The sequence below is a fragment of the Otolemur garnettii genome, unplaced genomic scaffold (genome assembly GCF_000181295.1).
Source record: "Otolemur garnettii isolate 467f Iridium unplaced genomic scaffold, OtoGar3 scaffold00226, whole genome shotgun sequence".
In the NCBI taxonomy this organism is placed as follows: domain Eukaryota; kingdom Metazoa; phylum Chordata; class Mammalia; order Primates; family Galagidae; genus Otolemur; species Otolemur garnettii.
The window spans coordinates 66481-88540 of record NW_003852621.1 but is presented as its reverse complement, the minus strand read 5'-3'; the positions used below and the strand labels follow the sequence as shown (position 1 = coordinate 88540).

General features: G+C 43.3%; 1 protein-coding gene across 2 annotated transcripts in view; it reads right to left on the bottom strand.

The window, feature by feature from the left end:
- Positions 1–510: 510 nt before the first annotated feature.
- PDCD6 (programmed cell death 6) overlaps positions 511–22060 on the bottom strand; it is a 24656-nt gene continuing 3106 nt past the window's right edge. Inside the window, exons 3-6 of one of the 2 annotated variants that reach the window (XM_012812864.2) lie at positions 15094–15138; positions 7954–8106; positions 2855–2964; positions 511–1238 (exon numbers count right to left, since the gene is read on the bottom strand). In XM_012812864.2, coding sequence (XP_012668318.1) covers positions 1140–1238; positions 2855–2964; positions 7954–8106; positions 15094–15138 — 407 coding nt within the window. In that variant the 3' untranslated portion in view covers positions 511–1139. Of the gene's footprint in view, positions 1239–2854; positions 2965–7947; positions 8107–15093; positions 15139–22060 lie in introns of both variants that reach the window. The other variant, XM_003802005.3, reaches the window with a different exon arrangement.

The following is a 22060-nucleotide window of genomic DNA, read 5'->3' as shown; positions in this document are numbered from 1 at the left end:
GCATGTAGGCATCTGAGCTGTAAACACAGCACAAACTTTATTCTTGTAAGGTTATTTCAGGCTCTAACAGGAGACCTGAGGGAAGCAAGGTGGGCTGTGCGGTGATGGTGCCCTGGTGACAAATAGCTGGCTGTGCTGCGTGCTTTAGTTTTGTATAAAAACTGTAATTAAGACACTGGCAGTTTAGTGTGGTTAGATCATTTATAAATCACAGAAATGTACAACCTTCTAAATCAATTAGGATTTGTTCATATTATAAAATTTAACACCCTATCAGTAGACAGCACAATCTTTCTGAATTTTCATTAAAAAGGCCTCAGAGGGGCTGGGCACAGTGGCTCACAGCTATAATCCTAGCACTCTAGGAGGCTGAGGCAGGTGGATTGACTGAGTTCACAGGTTCAAGACCAGCCTGAGCCAGACTGAGAGCCAGAGCCAGAGCCAGAGCAAGACCTCATCTCTAAAAATAGCTGGTACCTGTAGTCTCACCTTCTTGAGAGACTGAGGCAAGAGAATTACTTGAGCCCAAGAGTTTGAAGTTGCTGTGAGCACTTTACCACCTAGAAGGTATCTCCTGGACCCTTGGAGCTCCCAAGAAGCCAGCACATCTCACATATTCAACATTGTGGTGAGGCCTGGACGACACTGCAAGGGGTTTGTTTCTTTTGAAAAGCTGAAAGTAGACCCCAAATTTATATCACTTTATTGTTTAGTACAATGATACAATAGACTCCCTTTTTAAAAAGTAAGGCACATGAAAAGCTTTCTGTGCAAGTTCCATATTATTTTACAATTTCTATTGGCTAATAAAAGCATTTCCGCTACAGAATTGGAGATACCTAGAAAAGCACATGATGCATTGTTTTGCAAGCACAATACCTTACACATTATTCCATTATTTCCAAAATGGCACAAAGAAATAGTCACCAAATCTAATGTTTGTACTATAATGACATAGTTTCCATCACAACTGCAAAAACATTAATCAACTTATCCACATATGTACAGCCAGGTCCCCACATGGTAAAAGCTAAAGGGAAAACAGCATCTAACCGCATCCATGGTCTGTTACAGGTAAGAGATTTGGCATTTTGGGTCCTTTTTCTGCAAGTCATGTTTCTATTCACGAAAGGCCAGCATCATACAATACTGAAGACCATAGACAGATACTGTTCATAAGACACCTGAATCCAGCCATCTTGATCTGTGTCGTAGCGTCTGAATATATCCGTCAATCTCTGTGGGGAAAAAACAGACAATAAACAGAGGGATCAAGAGGTATCAGGTAAAAGAAATTTAGGAACCAAATTTTAGAATCAGACATGTTTCTTACCTCTAAACACCAGCACAGAGATCCCTGACCACCCCTTACCAGTCAGGGCTGTCCACCAGAGGACAGAGCCTGAAGTGTGGGATGGTGAGAACACAGGACAGCAGGCCCAAACCTCAGGCTGAAGCCCCAGTTTCCCAAGCAAGTGAGGTGGCCTAGGCGCCTCCTTCCTGCCCCAACAACTGCGCCTATGGAAGGCCCCTCCCAAATGCCCACTGATGTGCTAGACATCTAGGCCATGTGGGCTTGGCACAGGAAAGCAGCCCCCCAGCTCCTCCCGGAACCTGCCCACAGCAGAGCAGGGCCCAGCCCTTTGCCTAACCCTCCTGCCAGCAGAGGACCTAGGTCAGGTCAGAAGCCATCCACAGCCCAGAACAGGGCCAGATAAGTAAGCGTAGCTTTCACATGGACCTGGGGCAACTGTAACAGGCTCTAAAGAATTTTAATGGAAGGCGATGCTCAGAGGGTAAGGCGCTGGCCCCATATACCGAGGGTTGCGGGTTCAAACCCAGCTCCAGCCAAACTGCAACAAAAAAAATAGTGGGCACCTGTAGTCCCAGCTACTTGGGAGGCTGAGGCAAGAGAAATGCTTAAGCCTAGGAGTTGGAGAAGGGAAAAAAAAAAGGGCATTGCCTGTGGCTCAAAGGAGTAGGGCGCCAGCCCCATATGCTAGAGGTGGTGGGATCAAACCCAGCCCTGGCCAAAAACTGCAAAAAACAACAAAAACCCAAATGAAACTCAGTTGGGAAAAAAAAAGAATTTTAATGATAAGAATAAATAGGCACAGTGTACTTCCATGAGATAACAGAAGAAAACAACAGCTAGCGCATATCAGGACTTGTGGGATCAGCCACCTCCACTAGACTCCTGCACTGGTGTGGGCAGCACAGTTCTACCTGCTCCAACATGTGTCTATGTGTGGGGACACCGGCACAAGACAAACCACAGGAGACCAACAATAGACAGCTCTGGCTAAAGAACGGATAATTTTTCTTTCTTTATACTTTGTGTTTTTTCAAGCTCTCTACTAGTTTTCATGTTATTTTATAAAATGTAACTTTCAAAAAAGCCTTTTTCCTTTTGGAAAAAAGCAGACGAAAGGAAAACATTTCTGAGGAAATTTTTACTAATAGTTATGGCCACGCTGAGGATGGAGTTGACATGGGAGGTAGTAGTCAGGCCAAGAGGAGATCAGCCCTGGGGCACTGGACAGTATCACCCCAGCTGCCACGAGACCAGGTGTTAATTTATGTAGCCCCACAGCAATCCAGACACAGCGCCCAATTTTGCACTGCATCTTTTTCTGAAGTGTTCAACCTCGCAAGAACCCTGAAAAGCAGCCACTGATTGTGGCCCTATTTTAGAGGTTTGAAGCTTTACTGTTAACAAACCCAGTTCTCTGCCAAATCACTGAATAGGGACTGATGTATACAAGCCAAATCAGAGAAAACTCACTTTTACTAATCCTACACATGGCTGATCCTTAAACTGAAGGTCAAGGGCACCCACCCCCACTCCAGTCACCTGCAGCACGATGCAGCCCTGAATGAAGTCATCAAAGGCAATCTGCCCCCGTCCTTGCCTGTCAAACTTCCGAATAAGGATGTCGTGGAACTGGTCTGAGAGCCGGTAGCCTTGAAGAGGGAAAGTACCAGTGAGGAGAGGAGCAGAAGAGCAGGCATTGGAATCAATGTCCCTGTTGTCCCTCACAAGACACCACAGCCTCAAGATAGCAAACAAAACAGGACTGAGTGGGAATAAAAGCACAAATACATTCAAAGGCAGTCTGAGTACTTCCTAAATGATCAGTCAGTAATAAATTTACATCTGCAGTGCCACGAAGCAACAGGCTTGAGGATCAGTACCCTGCTGGAGTGGTCCCTGCCCCAAAAGCTGCCTCTGCTATAGGTGGACTCTCTCACACATTAGTTAGCTATACTAATCCCAGGGGGTGCATCTGCACAATTCACCCCACAGGGAACCCGAGCTCAGTTCTTTGAACCCAGGGGAGTAATCTTTTTAAAAAGTCCTTTACTGGCTCGGCGCCTGTGGCTCAAGCGGCTAAGGCGCCAGCCACATACACCTAAGGTGGCGGGTTCGAATCCCCAGCCCGGACCCGCCAAACAACAATGACGGCTGCAACCAAAAAATGGCCAGGCGTTGTGGCGGGCGCCTGTAGTCCCAGCTACTTGGGAGGCTGAGGCAGGAGACTCGCTTGAACCCAGGAGTTGGAGGTTGCTGTGAGCGTGATGCCATGGCACTCTACCCAGGGGGACAGCTTGAGACTCCGTCTCAAAAAAAAAAAAAAAAAAAAGTCCTTTACTGACTTCATTATGATTATTCACCTAGAGGTGAAAGTTGTGAATGATTTGCAGTCTTGGGTTACTTAGGACCAGAGAATGCTCCGAAAGCCAGAATGTCAGGGAAGGCTTCCAGTTAACCAGACATCACTGTAAGGAAGCAGGAGCAGTTGGTGACACTCCCACATAAATGGGTGTATGTGACCTTAGGGAATGAGGCACAGAGGCTGGGAATCTGGCTCACCAAGGCCAAAGTCACCAAGGCATTAGGATTCCATTTCCAAGTCACTGAGAATATCCAAAAATATGGCTCTGAAGATATGTGGAGGTACCAGATGTCCACAGACCAGCCCTGGAGACCCCTCTATATGAGGTTACACACCTGCTTGCTTCCTCCCCACCTACCTCCCAACCTGCTACCTGTGTAACTGAGTCAGGAGACAAGATCCACGCGCCAAAATATTTTTACAGGTTTGCAGTCTTGTTGGAATCTTTGCAAAGATGTGTACACCTATTGTCTAAGTGAATTTCACAGTTAATTACCTGTATGTACACTTAATCATTTTACTGATTAAAACGTGTTAACATGTACGTGGTACCTTCTAGAGTAGTCATGTAATTCAGTGACTTAAGTTTGGGGTCCTCCACATGTGATGGAGTCACTTCCGGCTTCCCTACCCTGCTAGCTAAGCAGAAGGCAAGACCTCCCTCCCCCAGAGCTCGAAGGGGACTGCAGGATGGTGCATACTCCCTCTCCAGCACATCAATTCCACCCCCTCACACCTGTACCAGATCAGAAAAGAGCCTGGGACACAGCCACAGGGGCACTGCTGCCTTGGTGTATAGTGTGCACAAGGGATAGCAGTCATAACAGGCCTCTTGCCAAGACAGGAGAAGGACAGAGGAGACAGGGGTATAGGATTCTCAGAGTCTGCACAGACACTGGGAGCAAGTCCAGTGCTCCTAGAATTAACAGAATCAGACTAGTAAATGATGGACAAACTATAAAAAGAAGAACACTTATCTGAAAGGTAAAACTTTGGCAAAAAACTGTTCTCCAAGAACAGAAATCGAGAATGTGTCCATCAGACCAGTATGCTGACCACAGGCCACATCTGACACCCCCTTTCTATGGCCTTGACCTCCATATAAGTCACTCATTCCACCTCCCAGGGAAAATTAGTTGCACCCACCCAACAGGACAAGTGCCCTGGGACCATAATTCTGAACCATGTGGGTTCCACTGATTGCCCCAGAAAGTCTGGTGGGGACCCCTCTTGGCTAAGGCAGGTTGGGGCCATGTGGAGACACTCCCCATTCCCCCAGTCCTTCCCTACATCCTCTCAAGCCCCTAAGATGTGACGATGGCATCATCTGACAAGGACAGGAATACCCTGCACTTCAGGAACAAAACAGCCCCTACAGGGGCAGCAAAACCCTCAACCAAAATATCACCTGCAGACATGCTGGTGTCAGGCCACATGGTAAGCAGACAGCTAGCTGTGTGCAGAAACTCACTGTCACTCTCAGCACCAAGTTCAGCCCAGCACAGCCTATGTGTCCCCATATGACCATCTGGGAAAACCTGGACAGCAACTAGCCATCAGCACACAGCCAGTGGAAGCACACTGTGACATAGACCCACACACGCCACAGTCCTGGTATCTCCAAGCAGCCAAAGTCATGAAATGGGGCAGAGCTGCTCATGCCCTTGAATCCTAATGCAGGCAGAACTACTGTGACAGCACACAGCACCAGTGTTGCAAGAAGAGTCGGTGGAACTGACTTTGTTAACACGTGCCCAATTACCTGACATACCCTGGGAACATGCGGGACACAGCACCGGCCTGGGACCTGCTGGGAGTGCCTGAGCCATAGAAAGGGACACACAAACTCAGACAAAGACAGAAGACAACTGAAAAGTGGCCATGGCTGCTTGGGGCTGGTGAAGGGAGGAGGATGCCTACAGGGGAATCTGGGTGGTGGAACTGTCCTCTGCCTGAATGCCTCTGTCAGACGTGCATTGCCCACTAGAAGGGGGGTTTCCTATGTGTGAAACAAACAACAAGTAAACCCACAGCCTAGACTGCACTTGCTGAGGTGGTCAGCATGGGGTAGTAAGCGCCTGAGCATGAGGCATCCACCCAGTACATAGTCAGTATTAATAAATGGACAGATGGTAAAACCCACCATGTGGCCCTATTAGAGTCACACTGTGCCAGGGCTGGCCTGAGTCCCCAGGGTGAAATCCTGCAGGCTCCCCTATGCCCTGTAACCTTACCCTGGATACTGAGCTGACATGTAGCCTTCTGTTAACTCGAGAGCAAAATATCTGCACTAATGAGTCAAGGCAAAATAGGAGTCCTTGCTTCTGAGGTCAACTTCCTAACAGTTATTACTGAAAAACTTTCAAATTAACCTGCAGGATGTGAGGGCGATCTGGCTATGACATCTGTTACCCCATTGATTGCCAGGGTTGATTTGTTTGATCTGGCTGGCTAGGCGGGTGTCCTCTTCCTGACTGCTCCATGTGCGTCCCTCCCGAAGCTGTGTACTTGGTCGAAGAGGACAACCTTCCCCGATAGAGGAGGACCATTCTTCGGACAAGGGTATATGAGTAGCTGCGTTCCCCTGCTAGAACCTTCAAACAAGCTTTCAAATTAACCTGCAAAAAGGATGACAATGCTCCTTTCAATAGAAAATACAGGGAGAGGGCCCTGGGAACCAAGAACCAGACACAGGAAGAAACTCTAAGGATAACCAAAGAAATGCGGCCACAGAACATTTGAGAGTCAGAAAAGGTTTGTCACTACCCAACTGAAGCTGATTGGCTCCAGACCACAAGAAAAGGCCATGCATGGAGCATTCTTGGTCTGACCAGGAGGCAGAGGCTTGAGATGCCTACACCAATATCATCTATGCCTGTGTTTCTACTTGTACTAAGCAAAAGGAGAGCCCCAGGGCCTAATACATTTAGACAGAATGACCACCCTGAACTTGCCACCTGTTTGTGGCCACTGGAGGTCAAACGTCCAGAAATGGCACATGGGGACCTGGCTGGTCCCTATGTCCATGTGGCCCCTGATCACTTGGCAGCTTTGGGTTCCAGGAGAGCTGCATCTTTCCCACCCAGCCTTCCACACCTGCCTCTAAGAAGAAGAGCCAGCCAGGGCTCCCAGTCCCTCCACCCACAAGGCATAGCAAGGTCAGCCATGTTCCAAGTTCTAGTCTGGAGACATTCTGCCCAAATCCTGGACCACAGCTGGTTAGCTCAGAACAGATCTGTGGAGATACTGTGTCCACAGGCAATAAAGGAAAAGAGAAGATAACCGTGAACACATGCTGGAGGAGAACTGGGAGAAGGGCAGAAGCCATGTTCACAACCACAAGAATTAAGTGCTTTTGATGAATAAAGCTCAAAATATCTAGAATACATTAGAATATCATCTAACTCAGCTGTTTTCAACCTGTGGGTCGCGACTCACAGGAACTGTGAGGGCCACAGCATTAGAAAGGCTGAGACCCACTGATCTAACTCCTTTCATTTTTCCTAGAAGGCATTTATATTTGGCTTTCTACATGAAACAGAGTAAACCGGTGAACAGAAATCATCCCAAACCAGAATCTTGGTGTAATCAGAAGCCTTGGGCTAGGCCCAAACATTTCAGTTTTTCTGTTTTAAATAAAAATCCCAGCTTCTTCTCAGACCTTACTGGTACTGGGAAGGCACTGGATGCTCTCTGGACAGGTACCACGAACATGCCTATGGAGCACAGCACACTGTCACATCCCCAAACCTGACATGAGTGTCCATGTGTGTGCACACATAGAGCACACACTAAGCACATGCATGCAGGGTACACTTGAGAATGGGCTGCACTCTGACTCTTCACCCTGGTCAGACCTGGTGACTTATAGGATTGTTTATTAGGGTTATTTTACCACCTTTTCCACTTATCCTGATACATTATGAAATATAAGCCGCCCCACACTATCTTTCTTTTTACCCACTTTAAACTGCTTTAAAAGCCACATTCTCAAATTTGTTTGTGATATCATTCCACTACACACAAGAGAGATGATTTGCATAGCCCTTATCTCATTTTGGATGAAAATTACATAAAAGTATCCATGTCAAACACAGCCTTCATGATGTAAATAATATCAAAATATGAACCTATGCAATGTACACAAAACTTTTATATAGACCTTGTTTAAAAATCCGTAAGTTCAACAAAATAAGTAAAAAGGAAAAACTTTCAATGGCTCCTAGGTTCCAAAATGAAATACGCTACACAATCGAGAGAAGTACGTTACCGAAACCTGAGAGAGCTTGCTTGAGTTCGTTCTTGTCAATCATGCCAGAGTTGTCTCTGTCGTAGGTACGGAAGACGTTCTGCCAGTCTGTGATGTACTTCCACACGCCTGTGAACTCACTGAAGTTCACACCAGCCTTGTTCTCCCGGTCAAACATCGCTGAGGAAAGAGGACACTTTAATCATAGCAAAGTCCCCCCAGGATCCTGCCAACCAGTCTTTGAGGGCCCCAGGTGCTGCCCGCTAATTGCTAACTGTGTGTGGCTAATACACGCTTTCTTGTCAAAGAGAGGCTAAGTCTGAAAAGTCTCATCACCTCCACCTGGTGGTTGTGGGAGACAGTCACCCAGCCCTGCCCCTTAACCCCACTGACAGAACACATGCCACAGAGTGTGTAAAGGGAGGTATAAGCATAACCCATGGGAAGAGCCCTAAAAGAAACAGAAGCAGTATTTTTCACTGAAATAGGTCCTGAAAAGCATGCTCTCTGAGGTACACTTACTTTACTGAGAAGAAAACAAGGGACAGTGATGCTAAGTGGCCCCAAACATGGATCTTATTCTCCCAGGCCTGCAGCACTGCTGGAGGCTCAGAACAGCCCCCCCCACCCCCAAGTCATGGGAACTTGCTTTAATTAGGCAAAAGACCCTCACCTATCAGCTGTCACTCTAACTCCAGATTTGGATACAAAAGACTCTATAAGAATCTATAATCTATATACAATTGCAAAAATGGCTAAAAAATATAGAAAAACTCAGTCTGAATTTCTTTTGCAGAGAAAATGATAAATCCTTTGGTCTCTTTTTAGTTACAGACAGTAAGTAATATAAGACCAGAGACCAGGCACAGTGGCTCACACCTGTAATCCCAGAGTTTGGGAGGCTAAGGTGGGAGGACCCCCTTATGCTAGGAGTTTGAGACCAGTCTGGCAATATAGTAAGTTCCTATCTCTACTAAAAACAGAAAAACTGGCTCATGCCTATAATCCTAGCACTAGGGGGTGGATTGCCTGAGCTCATGAGTTCAAGACTAGCCTAAGCAAGAGAGAGACCCTGGCTCTAAAAAAAGCTGGACATTGTGGCAGGTACCTGTAGTCCTAGCTACTTGGGAGGCTGAGGTAAGAGAACTGCTTGAGCCCAAGAGTTTGAGGTTGCTGTGAGCTATGACAGGGCACTCTATCAAGGGCAACAAAGTAAAACTGTCTGAGAAACAAACAAACAAAACAAACAAACAAACAAACAAAAAAACAAGCCAAAAAGAACCTAAAAAGAGAAAAACAGCCAGGCATGCTGGAGCACCTGTGGTCCCAGCTACTCTGGAAGCTGAGTCAGGAGGATTCCTTCTTGAGCCCAGGAGTTTGAGGCTGCTATGAGTAATGATGATAACACTGCACACTAGCTGTGACAGAGCAAGAAAAAACAATATGCACACACACGCAGTATAAAAGACTATAATACAAGCACTCTTGGTTTGGGCAAAAGTACACTACAATCCAATAAAGCCTCACATGATGGAAAATTAATGCTTCCTCCAAATAGTCAAAAATCCTGTTTGCAAGTGTGGGATGTTTTCACATTGCTATTCCAGATATGGACTGTGTGCCGGTGGTGCTGGACATGCTGCTACCATGCACACAGGGTAATGACCAGAGGAGTGGCCAGGCCTACACCCTCAGCAGAGAGGAAGCAGCTGCCCTCAACTGTCAACATATGATCTAGTCCTAAAGGCCAAGTCTCTGACATACCTATAAATTACTGTGAAAACTTATCATCTCCATCAATGTGACACATGATTGGTGTGCAACCAATAGGCAAGAAAGTCTGAAGAAAGTCCTCCTCTGCCACTAGAACTCAGGTGACTTACACCAAACACACACTGCAGCACACTGCTGAGCTCACAGGACAGTAAGGGGAATCCTCAAGACTAAAACCAAAAAGCAAGAAACAGGAGGTGCTGCCCTGGGAAATGCTAGACTTGATGCCTTGGCCTCTGAGGCAGGAGAAGTGAACCCAAGACTCCATACAGAAGATGAACCTGGAAGGGAGGGCAGGCTAGAAGAATTCCATCCTCCACCCTTGCAAAGAAGCCCTTCCCAAAATCAAAGGAGTTGGGGGAATAACAAGGTAAATTAAAATTTGAAAATTTGAAAAACTATCATGTAAAATATTCTAAGAAATCAAAGATGGAATCACAAAACTAAGCAGTAAGAGATAATCAAGAAAAGGCCAACCACAGAGGCTCTTGCCTGTGATACCAGCACTCAGCAAGGCCAAGGCAGGACGGTCACTTGAGCCCAAGAGTTTAAGACCAGCCTAGGCAGCACAGCAAGACCCCGTCTCCACCAAATAAAACATAAAATTAGCTGGGTATGGGGATGCAAGCCTGTGGGTCCAGCTGAGGTGGGAGAATCATTTGAGCCTTAAAGTTCGAGGGTTCAGTGTAATCGCACCACTGCAACACTGCTCCAGTCTAGATAAGCAAGGCTAGCCAGGAGAGGCGGCTCACACCTATAATCCTAGCACTCTGGAGGCCGAGGCGGGTATATTGCTTGAGATCACAAGTTTGAGACCAGCCTGAGCAAAAAGTGACACCCTGTCTCTACTAAAAATAGAAAAACTGAGGCAAAAGGATCGCTCAAGCCCAACTTGGAGGTTGCGGTGAGCTATGATGCCACGGCACTCTACCCACAGTGACAGCTTGAGACCTTTCTCAAAAAATAAATAAATAAATAATAAACAATAGATAAGCAAGGCCTTAATTATTTAAAAAAAAAAAAAGGTAAGGCTTCAAGGTAATTAAATAATATTTAAGAAATTTTAAATACCTATAATCTTTAGAATTAGAAATTGAAAGGATGGGTCAAATAATTAAAAATTAAGCATTAGTTCAACTCCAACAAAAAGGTTCAACCTCACACAAAGGCGTGGAAGTTAAACAACCTTATGCTGAATGACAGTTGGGTGCAGGAAGAAATAAAAAAAGGAAATCATTAACTTCCTTGAGCATTAACAACAATGAAGACAAGCTACCAAAACCTGTGGGATACAGCAAAAGCAGTCTTAAGAGGAAAATTTATCACTTTAGAAGCCTACATTCGAAAAACAGAAAGAGAGTACATCAACAAACTCACAAGCCATCTTATGGAATTGGAAAAAGAAGAACAATCTAAGTCTAAGTGCATAAAAGAAAAGAAAGCCAAAATTAAATCAGAGATTAATGAAACTGAAAACAATCATTCAGAAAATTAATGAAACAAGGAGCTAGTTTTTTGAAAAAATAAATAAAATAGAGAAACTTTTGGCCAGATTAACTAGAAATAGAAAAGTAAAATCTCTAGTAACCTCAATGAGAGCTGATAAAGGGGAAATAATAACTGATGCCACAGAGATACAAGAGATTATCTCTGAATACTACTAGAAACTTTATGCCCAGAAATTTGACAATGTGAAGGAAATGGATCAATATTTGGAATCATACCCTCTCCCTAAACTTAGCCCAGGTGAAATAGATCTCCTGAACAGACTAATTTCAAGCACTGAGATCAAAAAACAATAAAAAAATCTCCCAACAAAAAAATGCCCTGGTCTGGATGGCTTCACACCAGAATTCTATCAAACCTTCAAAGAAGAGCTTACTCCTGTACTGTATAAATTATTACAAAAAGATTGAGGAGGAAGGAATCTTCCCCAACACGTTCTATGAAGCAAATATCACCCTGATACCAAAACCAGAAAAAGACCCAACTAAAAAGGAAAACTTCAGACCAATTTCACTAATGAATATAGAAGCAAAAATTTTCAACAAAATCCTAGCCAACAGATTACAGCTTATCATCAAAAAAGTCATACATCATTGATCAAGTAGGTTTCATCCCAGGGATGAAAGGTTGGTTTAATATACATAAATCTATAAACATTATTCACCATATCAACAGAAGAAAAAACAAAGCCTATATGATCCTCTCAATAGATGCAGAAAAAGCATTTAATAAAATCCAGTATCCTTTTCTAATTAGAACACTGAAAAGTTCAGGCATAGGTGGCACATTTCTAAAACTGATCAAAGCTATCTATGAGAAATTCACAACTAATATTTTACTGAATGGAGTTAAACTGAAAGCTTTTCCACTTACAACTGGAAACAGACAAGGTTGCCCTCTGTCACCATTACTATTCAACATAGTGCTGGACGTTTAGCCAATACAATTACACAAGACAAGAAAATAAAGGGCATCCAAATCGGAGCAGAGGGGGTCAAACTCTCCCTCTTTGCTGATGATATGATCTTATACTTAGAGAACCCCAAAGACTCAACCACAAGACTCTTGGAAGTCATCAAAAAATACAATAATGTCTCAGGATATAAAATCAGTGTCCACAATCCAGTTGCCTTTGTATATGCCAATAACAGCCAAGATGAGAGGCTAATTAAGGACACAACTCCCTTCATCATAGCCCCAAAGTAAAGGAATATACCTAACAAAAGAGGTAAAGGACCTCTGTAAAGAAAATTATGAGACCCTAAGAAAGGAAATAGCAGAGGACATTAATAAATGGAAGAACATACCATGCTCATGGCTAGAAAGAATCAACATTGTTAAAATGTCTATACTTCCCAGAGCAATCTACTGATTTAACACCACCCCTATTAAAATACCAACATTCTGTTTTCAAGACTTGGAAAAAATGATTCTGCATTTTGTATGGAACTAGAAAAGACCCTGTATAGCTAAGGCAGTTCTTAGTAATAAGAAAGCTGGGGGCATCACCATACCAGATTTTAGGCTGTACTATAAGGCCATAGTGGTCAAGACTGCATGGTACTGGCACAGAAATATACATTTGACATTTGGAATCAAACAGAAAACCAGGAAATGAAACCAACAACTTACAACCACCTAATCTTCAATAAACCAAACAAGAACATACACTGGGGAAAACACTCCCTATTCAATAAATGGTACTGGGAGAACTCAATATCCACATGTAAAAGACTGAAATTGGACCCGCACCGTTCTCCACTCACAAAAATTGATTCAAGATGGATAAAGGACTTAAATGTAAGGCACAAAATGATAAAAATCCTTAAAGAAAGCATAGGAAAAACACTGGCAGATATTGGCCTGTGAAAAGACTTTATTTTATTTTATTTTTTTTTTTTTTTTGACAGAGCCTCAAGCTGTCCCCCTGGGTAGAGTGCCATGGCGTTACAGCTCACAGCAACCTCCAACTCCTGGGCTCAAGCGAGTCTCCTGCCTCCGCCTCCCAAGTAGCTGGGACCACAGGCGCCCGCCACAACGCTTGGCTATTCTTTGGTTGCAGCCGTCATTGTTGTTTGGTGGGTCCGGGCTGGGGATTCGAACCCGCCACCTTAGGTGTACGTGGCTGGCGCCTTAGCCGGTTGAGCTATAGGCGCCGAGCCGTGAAAAGACTTTATGAAGAAGACTCCCATGGCAATTGCAACAACAACAAAAATAAACAAGTGGGACTTAATTAAACTGAAAAGCTTCTGTACAGGAGGAGACAACAACCAAAGCAAATAGACAACCTACCCAATGGGAAAGGGTATTTGCATATTTTGAACCAGACAAAAGCTTAATCACTAGGATCTACAGAGAACTTAAATAAATCCACATGAAAAAAGCCAACAATCCCATACATCAATGGGGAAGAGAGATGAACAGAATCTTCTCTAAAGAAGACAGATGAATGGCTAGCAAACATATGAGAAAATGCTCATCATCTCTAATGATTAGAGAAATGCAAATTAAAACCACCCTGAGATATCATCTAACCCTAGTGAGAACGGCCCGTATCACAGAATCTCAAAATTGCAGACGCTGGTGCAGATGTGGAGAGAAAGGAACACTTATACACTGTTGGGGGGACTGCAAACTAATACAACCTTTTTGGAAGGAAGTATGGAGAAATCTTAAAGAACTCAACCTAGACCTCCCGTTTGATCCTGCAATCCCATTATAGGGCATCTATCCAGAGGGGGTAAAAAAAAACTTCTATTATAAAGATACTTACACTAGACTGTTTATTGCAGCTCAATTTACAATAGCTAAAATATGAGCCTAAATGCCCCTCAACCCAGGAATAGTTGACAAGCTGTGGTATATGTATACTGTGGAATACTATTCAGCCATAAAAAATGGAGATTTCGCAGCATTTGTATTAACCCGGATGGAGGTGGAACACATTATTCTTAGTGAAGCATCACAAGAATGGAGAAGCATGAATCCTATGTATTTAACTTTGATATGAGGACAATTAATGATAATGACACAGTGGGGGAAGGGGAGAGCAGATAGAGAAGGAGGGAGGGGTGAGGGAAAGGAAAAAAAAAAGAAAATAGTGACTAATTCTCAAATAAATTGGATTTAATTTTGACCAAAGTACATTATTTAAACAATAATTTTTAATTCAACTTGTTATTATGTTGTTTAGGATACTGTGCCCTCATTTATAAGTGATGTATATTTGTAATTTCCCTTTATAATAATATATTTTTTCCAATTTTAACATCAGGTATATCCAGATGAAGTAGAAGGATTTTGAAGTATTTCTTCTTTTTCTATTGTCTATAAGATTTGGCATAATCTGTTTTTGACATTATCTTCTATTTTTATTTATAAAATTAAATATTCTCTATTTTTTGAGACTTTGGAAAAAAAAAGAAGTTAACTGATGACTCCATTCTAAGGATAGACATACTTTTATCTGACAATGTGAATGTTAAACTTTTTTGCATTATTATTATTGCTCAATATTTTGTTGTAGCAATCATCTGATTTCTTCTCTGATTGTATTTATCTTTGTTCGTTCTTTACGAGGTTTTTGTTTCTAGTCCTTATCTTAAACATTGTTATTGTTACCAAATTTTAAGCATCTTTAATTCTGTGAAGGCAAAAAGTGGAAACCAAATAAACATATATACATATATAGAGAAAATTTAAAAAAAAAATTAAGCGTTAGTGAAAGCAAATACACATATGAGAAAAGGATAAAATTTCTCAACAATCCTCTAGCTGGAGTTCCCAAAGAAAGAAGGTATGACCACAGGGAAAGGAAGCAAGAGCAGCATCTAGCAACATCTAGGACAGAGGATGAGCAGCCCACCCTGTCTGTCCGCAGATACTTACAGATGATTGACCTGACAGTCACTGGGTTAAATGGAGTCCATGTGCCTGAAAACAAACAACACACATTAAACCAGAAAAAGGTCACTGTCACAGGAAACTGTAAGCTACTGATCTGTAACTAGAGGCAGAATTAAGTCTTTTGCTCTGGAGCCGTAGTTTTCACAGGGGCACAGTTCCCGCTGACATGCTGGATGTCCTGGTTGTCACGACTACTAAAAAACACCAAAGCTTATGGCCACGCTCTAGAGTCCTTCATGTCCTAACCAACATTTAAAGCTGTTACAATTATCTGAGGTGAATGCTCACTCTTGCTTATTAATATCACCAAGAAAAGTTTTTATTTACTTTAATTTACTAAATTTTCCAGACACATGGCCACCAAGTAAGCTGCTAAGTTTACATATTGTGAACAGGTAGGCTGTATCATGCTTTGACTCATTGTTGAATCTGATATGCCTGAGAACTTAGAACCATTCATCAACTGTGATGATAGGATATTCTACCCCAGAACTTACCAGAGTTATCTGTACCTTCAAATAATTTTATACTCGGCAAAAACAGACTAGAAAATTTTTTTTAATATGGGAGAAAATAAATGGTTCTCCTCATTCCCCACTTGTATAAAACACTATCTTTTCTTCTATACACAGAACTGCTATAGCTCTGGATGGCACACAAGGAAAGGTACCACCTTACTCAGAAACACTGCTGCCCTCCCAGTTCACAAGGTCAGAGGTTCCTGCTTGGAATGTGGGCAGCGGGCACTGGTGTCTGAAGGCATTCATTGTCCTCATGCCCCACCTCCATCTGGGCTTACAAAACTCCTCCCAAATGCCCTGCCCACTTGGCTCTGGACTTTTCTCAACCTAAAGCGTTCTCCTTCCCAAAGCATTCAACACATCCTCCTAACATCAACTTCCCTTTTTCCGGGATCTTTCCCCAGGGTCCCCCATGCCTAAATCCATCTGCTCTGCCAGGGCAGTACCTTTCTACTCCCCGGGGACACACCCTGCCCGCCTGCCTGCACTCTTCCCAGGAGAGGGGGACACACCTGCCCCATGGCTGGCACATATCAGCGCTCAGTGAGTAACTGTTAAACTAAATAGACTTACAGCTGTGGACAGGAGTATATACATAACAGTGTCAGGAAAAGTCAGTATTACTAAAAAGTAGTAATATGGTAAAAGTAAAGATATGTTACGAAGAACTCACAAGACAAAGAAAGAATTCTAAACAGAAGCACCACTCCCCATGCAGTTCTACTGGGCCTTCCTCTTTTCCCAGTGGCTGCCTGCACTCAGCTAGGTTTTCACCAAAGATAATCTGTGCCACCCACCACCACTCACAGCTGAAAAGAAACCACAGGAGCCAAGCCCGCCCACTGGATGTCTCCTGGGCTTTATCCTCTGGTTCTGTGACATGCCCTCCTCTCTTCTGCAGAGAAAAGCCTACACACTTTCAGCCCTACAACGACTGTGCAGAGTCAGGAGTGGGTGACTGTGCTCTCACAGTGGAAACTAAACTCTCAAAGTGGAGGCTGTACTGTGGAGGCTGTCCTGCCTGCCTGTACACAGAAGCTTCTCTGGGTCTTCTCAGCAAATAACATGCCCAAACAAATGAAACATGAGTAAAATATTAAAAAATGCTGCCATACAGGCATGAGAGGGTGAAGTACTACCTGGCCAGGTACACATGGAGCACACACATAGCACATTCCTGAGAGCTGGGGCCTGGAGGGAAGCAGATGGCTGGCCATACAAGAGTCTAAGGGAGTCTTCTGAGGATTGCAGGAGGGTCTGAGGCTCAGGAGAGAAGAGGCTGCCCAAGATTGAGTAAAGGATCAGGATCAGAAGCTGCCCCTCTGTGGCAGAGCTGAGGGACGGAGGCAGAAGTGTGTTCCTGGCATCCCCACTCATCCTTCCTACTGCCCATATGGGCTCTGACACCTCCAGGGAAACCACGTGCTAATAACAGCCAAAAGGGACTCTTCACTGTGTGCAAGATTCTGAGGCCTGGTTCCCAGACTAAACATCAAAGCTTAATGAACCACGATGAGCTGGACATTTGATATTTGAGTTATGTCAAGCATTAAATACACCTGAGCGTCTACCTGCTAGTCTAAGTACAGTTACATGCTGCATGATGACATTTTAGTCAACCACAGACCACATACATGACAGGGGTCCCACATGATTATAACACTGTGTTTCAGGCCAGGAGCAATGGCTCACGCCTGTAACCACAGCACTTTGGGAGACCAAAGTAAGGGGACTTGCCTGAGCAATACAGCAAGACTCCTACCTTAAAAAAAAAAAAAAAAATAGAAAAATTAGCACAGATGAAATATAAACTACCTTGAATCTCATGGGGGGAAAAAAAAGCATACTTTTCTACATCATCACTGGCAATCTCTTCCACTTTCCTCCATCAGACCCGAGACTCCCAGCCTTTCTGGACCATTCTGCTGGAGTAGAGCTCAGGTCACAGCACTGGCATTTAGTATATGGACTGTGCCAGGTTTGTGATGCCCCTTCAGGTTTGGCAAAATACCTTATTTTATCAGTTATTTTCTATTACAGATAAAAGGAGCCAAACCCAGAAATTTGGCTTTTCTGAAAATAAATCTGAATACTGATCAATAGCATTAACAGTGCTTATATCCTCTGATCTGATATATTCCACTTCTAGAAACTTGTTCTATAAAATTATAGAAACCTACAGTATTTACATTAATGAATATTAGAAATGATCTAAATGTCTAATAGTGAAGTACTATAAACTAAATTTTGCTACAGACTCTGTCTTTGCAGTTCTACGCCAGGCCCAGGTTCAAGGGAAGGAGTCACAGAAACTGGTGGGGACAGGTTTGGAGGAGATAGAAAGGGATCTAAACGTCCAGCTGTCTTACTTTTACATTCAAAGAGACTGAGGCCAGAGATGCTGTGATTGGCCCAAGGTCGTGCAACTTGTCACCAAAGCCAGGTCCACCAAATCCCAACCCCTCCTCTACTTTTCTCTGAGGCTCTGGTGGGTGAGTTTCTGTAGAGCTATACAGAGGTCCCCAAGACCCTCTCAGGCTGGACAACTCATTGGGACACACAAGACTCATGGTTATAGTTTAGTTTACTACAGAGGAAGCTTACAGAGTAAAACCAGCAAAGGGAAGGGCTGGTGGGGGAAAACAGGCATGAGATTCCACAGTTCTCTCCCAGCCTTGTTTCAAAGGATGTACTTAATCCTATTCCAGCAAAAAGCTGTGGCCACAGAGTGGCACAATGGCAAACTTCACAGCAAGAAGTGGCGCCAAGAAATGGAGCTCCTGGACTGAAACACAGCGCTGTAATCATATGGGACCCCTGTCATGCATGTGGTCTGTGGTTGGCTAAAATGTCATCATGCAGCATGTAACTGTATTTAGACTAGCAGGCAGACGCTCAGGTGTATTTAATGCCTGACATAACTCAATGTCTGGATCCTCAGGGAGGATCTCCTAGCCTGGGAGTCCAGGGTGGTTTTTTGGAGGTCAACAAACAAAGGTCTGGCTGTCCAGAAAAAGTAGGGCAATGTGGTACAAGACTCATTAGTGAGATCATTCCAAGAGCTCAGTTCCCAGGAGCAAGTCCAAAGGCCAGTCATCAAATAGGTCCCTCTTGGGAAGGCACCAGGTTTGACCAATGCTGGACTGCTGAAGTAACCCTTTTCCACAAAAGGAGACCAAAGCTGCAGGTACATCTCAAACTCCCCATACCCCATCACCAGAAGTAACTAGTACCATCAACCATTAATTGGCCTCATGTGAGGCAAGAACAGTGACATGACTTGATTAGCATGCTACAGAGAATGGTCCTGCTTGTATGGCCTAACTTTCTCATTTCTTTTAATATGAAATCCCCAAGAAAGTTACAACTCTCTGATAAAAATACTTTTAAAAGATTTAAGAATTATAATTTTTTTTAAAGTACAGCTAATAAATGGCCCCTCGAAATACATCAATATGTTTTGTTAGGGGAAACTACTTCAGAAGCAAAAAAAGAGGCCTGAAATGAATTAACTTCTTAATACCAAAAAATATGTGAAAGTATTTAAAAAAAAAAAAAGTACCAAATTCAAGATAGTTTGTGGTATGTTATACGGACTAACCACAGACCTCCCTGAGAGGAGTTATTTTCAGAAGCTCTCTTGTGAAAACAAGTCTTACAAAGAACCAGTATACAGGACCCACAAATCTTTCTCAGTATGATTTCAATTAGATCTTAACAAAGAACATTCAATCAGTAATACGTGAATTAAATTACTTTCCTAAAATAGCCTAATTACCTAGTTCTACTATCAAAATAGAAGCCTAATTCTGGGAGAACAATAGAAGTCAAAATAATATTAGTACAGAAATTCAAAAAGGAGAGTGAAGAGAATTGCTATGCATCTACCCAAGAATAAATGTTGTCTATCTATACACACCACTGTGAAGCTTCCTTCACAATGCTTATAATGCAGTAGCAAGACGGAGCTACAAAAATAATAGAGCCATACAAACAGAAAGGCAAGCATGAGAGAGAAAAAGTGTGCGGCACTGTGCAATGAGGACAGTGCATGCTCACCTTGAGAGGTGGCGATGGAGAAGCATCTCGATGAGTTGGGATGGGCTTCAACCCACAGGGACAAAAGGCAGAGAGGGGAAGCCCAAGGGAAGTGGGTGGGAAACTGGCACCCTAAGGCAGATACATGTGAAAAAACACAGGACCTCAGAGTGAAAGCTCAAATGTGAGAAGCAAAACTGACAGAAAATCAGAGGCATCCCAGTGTTCCAAAAACATGTACCTGGATTCAAATCCTAGCTCTGAAACTTGAAAGCCACCATAGGTAACTTGGCAAGTAAAGGATCACCCTAACCCTAATACTATCACCTACCCTGTGAAGACGTGAAAAGGAATAGAAATTTGTACTTATTAATAATCTGCTTTGTTCCAGAAATAAATTTATAAAGATATTCACTTTATAGTGAAATTAAGTAAATTTTAATTATTGGCTGAGAGAAGTAAGGAGCCCAAGACTAAGTCAGAAAACTTACCCCTTAAAACTCTAAATTCTTGTTACTAGCAAACCACAAATTTTACTTTAAACTTTTTAGCAGATAATTTGAAGAGGAAAAGTATAAGATTCAAGGTTCAAGATACAAACAGAACGAAACTGTCAGCATAGTTGCTTAAAACACAAGGAGCTCCACCTTCAAAGAGAAGCAGGGTGGCTGGCTCTCTGAGGCCACCCTAGAGAGCATGTCAGCTACACACAGTCTTTTCAGAGCTAACAGCAACCACAAGCTTCAAAAACCCAGTTCTCTATGCCCCTAGCACAAGCTGAGGAAATCTCCCTTGGGCAATTCAAGAAAAGTGACTCCTCTGAGGCCATATGAGATGGGCCCCCACCCACTGATTTCAAAGTATCTTAGGAATGGTGGACTCAGCATCCCTTTAGGGCAAGCAATTCTATTAAAGTTTTCCCTAGATGTTTAGTAGCAGCTGAGATCAAGATTATGCTCTGCCTGGGCCTGTGGCTCATACCTGTAGCACTCTGGGAGGCCAAGGCAAGGGTAATACTTGAGCTCAGGAATTCAAGACCTGAGACCCCATTTCTTGGGGTCTTGAACAAGACTGAGACCCCATTTCTACTAAAAATAGAAAAACTACCTGGGAGATGTGGCAGGCACCTATAGTCTCATCCACTTGGGAGGTTGAGGCAAGAGGATTGCTTGAGCTCAAGTGTTTGAGGTTGCTGTGAGCTATGATGTCATAGCACTCTACCTAGGGTGAGACAGTAAGACTGTCTCAAAAAAAAAAAAATAAACAAAAGAAAGATTATGCTCTGACAGATATTCATGGATGGTTAAGGGAGGAGCTAAATGCTCTAATAGCCAGCTGAAATTAGACAGGATAGCACTCTCTGGTGACAATACTGGGACCCAAACAAACACATCAGAATAGGAGGTGTCTTTCCCCATCCCCAAAGGATGGTGCTTGACCTTGGGATAAGGGCTATTAAGTGCCTTGCAGAGGGTACCGATGCTCAGTAAATGGAAACCACCATCATCACCATCATCAAACAACGGAAACCCACCAAAGATTTGAGCTAGCTCATTAGTAAGTAACAATGGCAGTAGTTCTGGTATTAGCTACCAGTACTAATTACAGCTAATAATCACTGAGCACTTGCTGCATGCCCAGGCATCACATGAAGCATTTCGCATGCATTTCCTCCATTACCCTCTCCGTAACTGTGAAGCCACTAAGAAGGTAGTGTGCTTGCCCTAGGTCACATTACAAAGCTAGTAGAACTATGACTAGAATCTAGCCAGGCTGACCCACATCCCTACTGAAGCCCTTTGGAGTGGACAGGCTCTCATGATAGTTGGGTCAAGCATTTGAGACCTCTCCCCCAGTTGAGAAAGTTTCACACAAAAACTAAACTTGGTCAATACTGTGAAAAATGCCAAGCAAATGGACAAAAAGGAGACTGTTTATTCAGCTACTTTCCCTGAGTATAACTCAAGCTTTGGAGATGCAAAATGATCAGAAGAGAGAAAAAATCAAGAAGGCATAATCACCAAGGCAGAGATCGCAAAATTTCTTAAATTTCTAAAATAATCTATATAAATCCATGTGAAATAACTAACATATCAGTACCTGTGGTAGACATATGTCAACTATTAGGAAATAATGTCAGTGGCATCTACCACCCTATAATGTAAATGTGTGCCTCTGAAAAGACAAATCCTCAGTGTTACACAGACCATTAGACATTAATGCTAAACACCTGGCAGGTACCAAAGGTGAGGGTTCTCCTTCAACTTTCACCTCAGTGCTGTGAGGCAGAGCCCAGCACTTCCCACTCCCTCGTCTAGTCTCCTGCAATGCACTGCTCCCCATTAGTAAAGATGGGCTCTCAACATTTTCAGATCTTTTTTTTTTTTTTT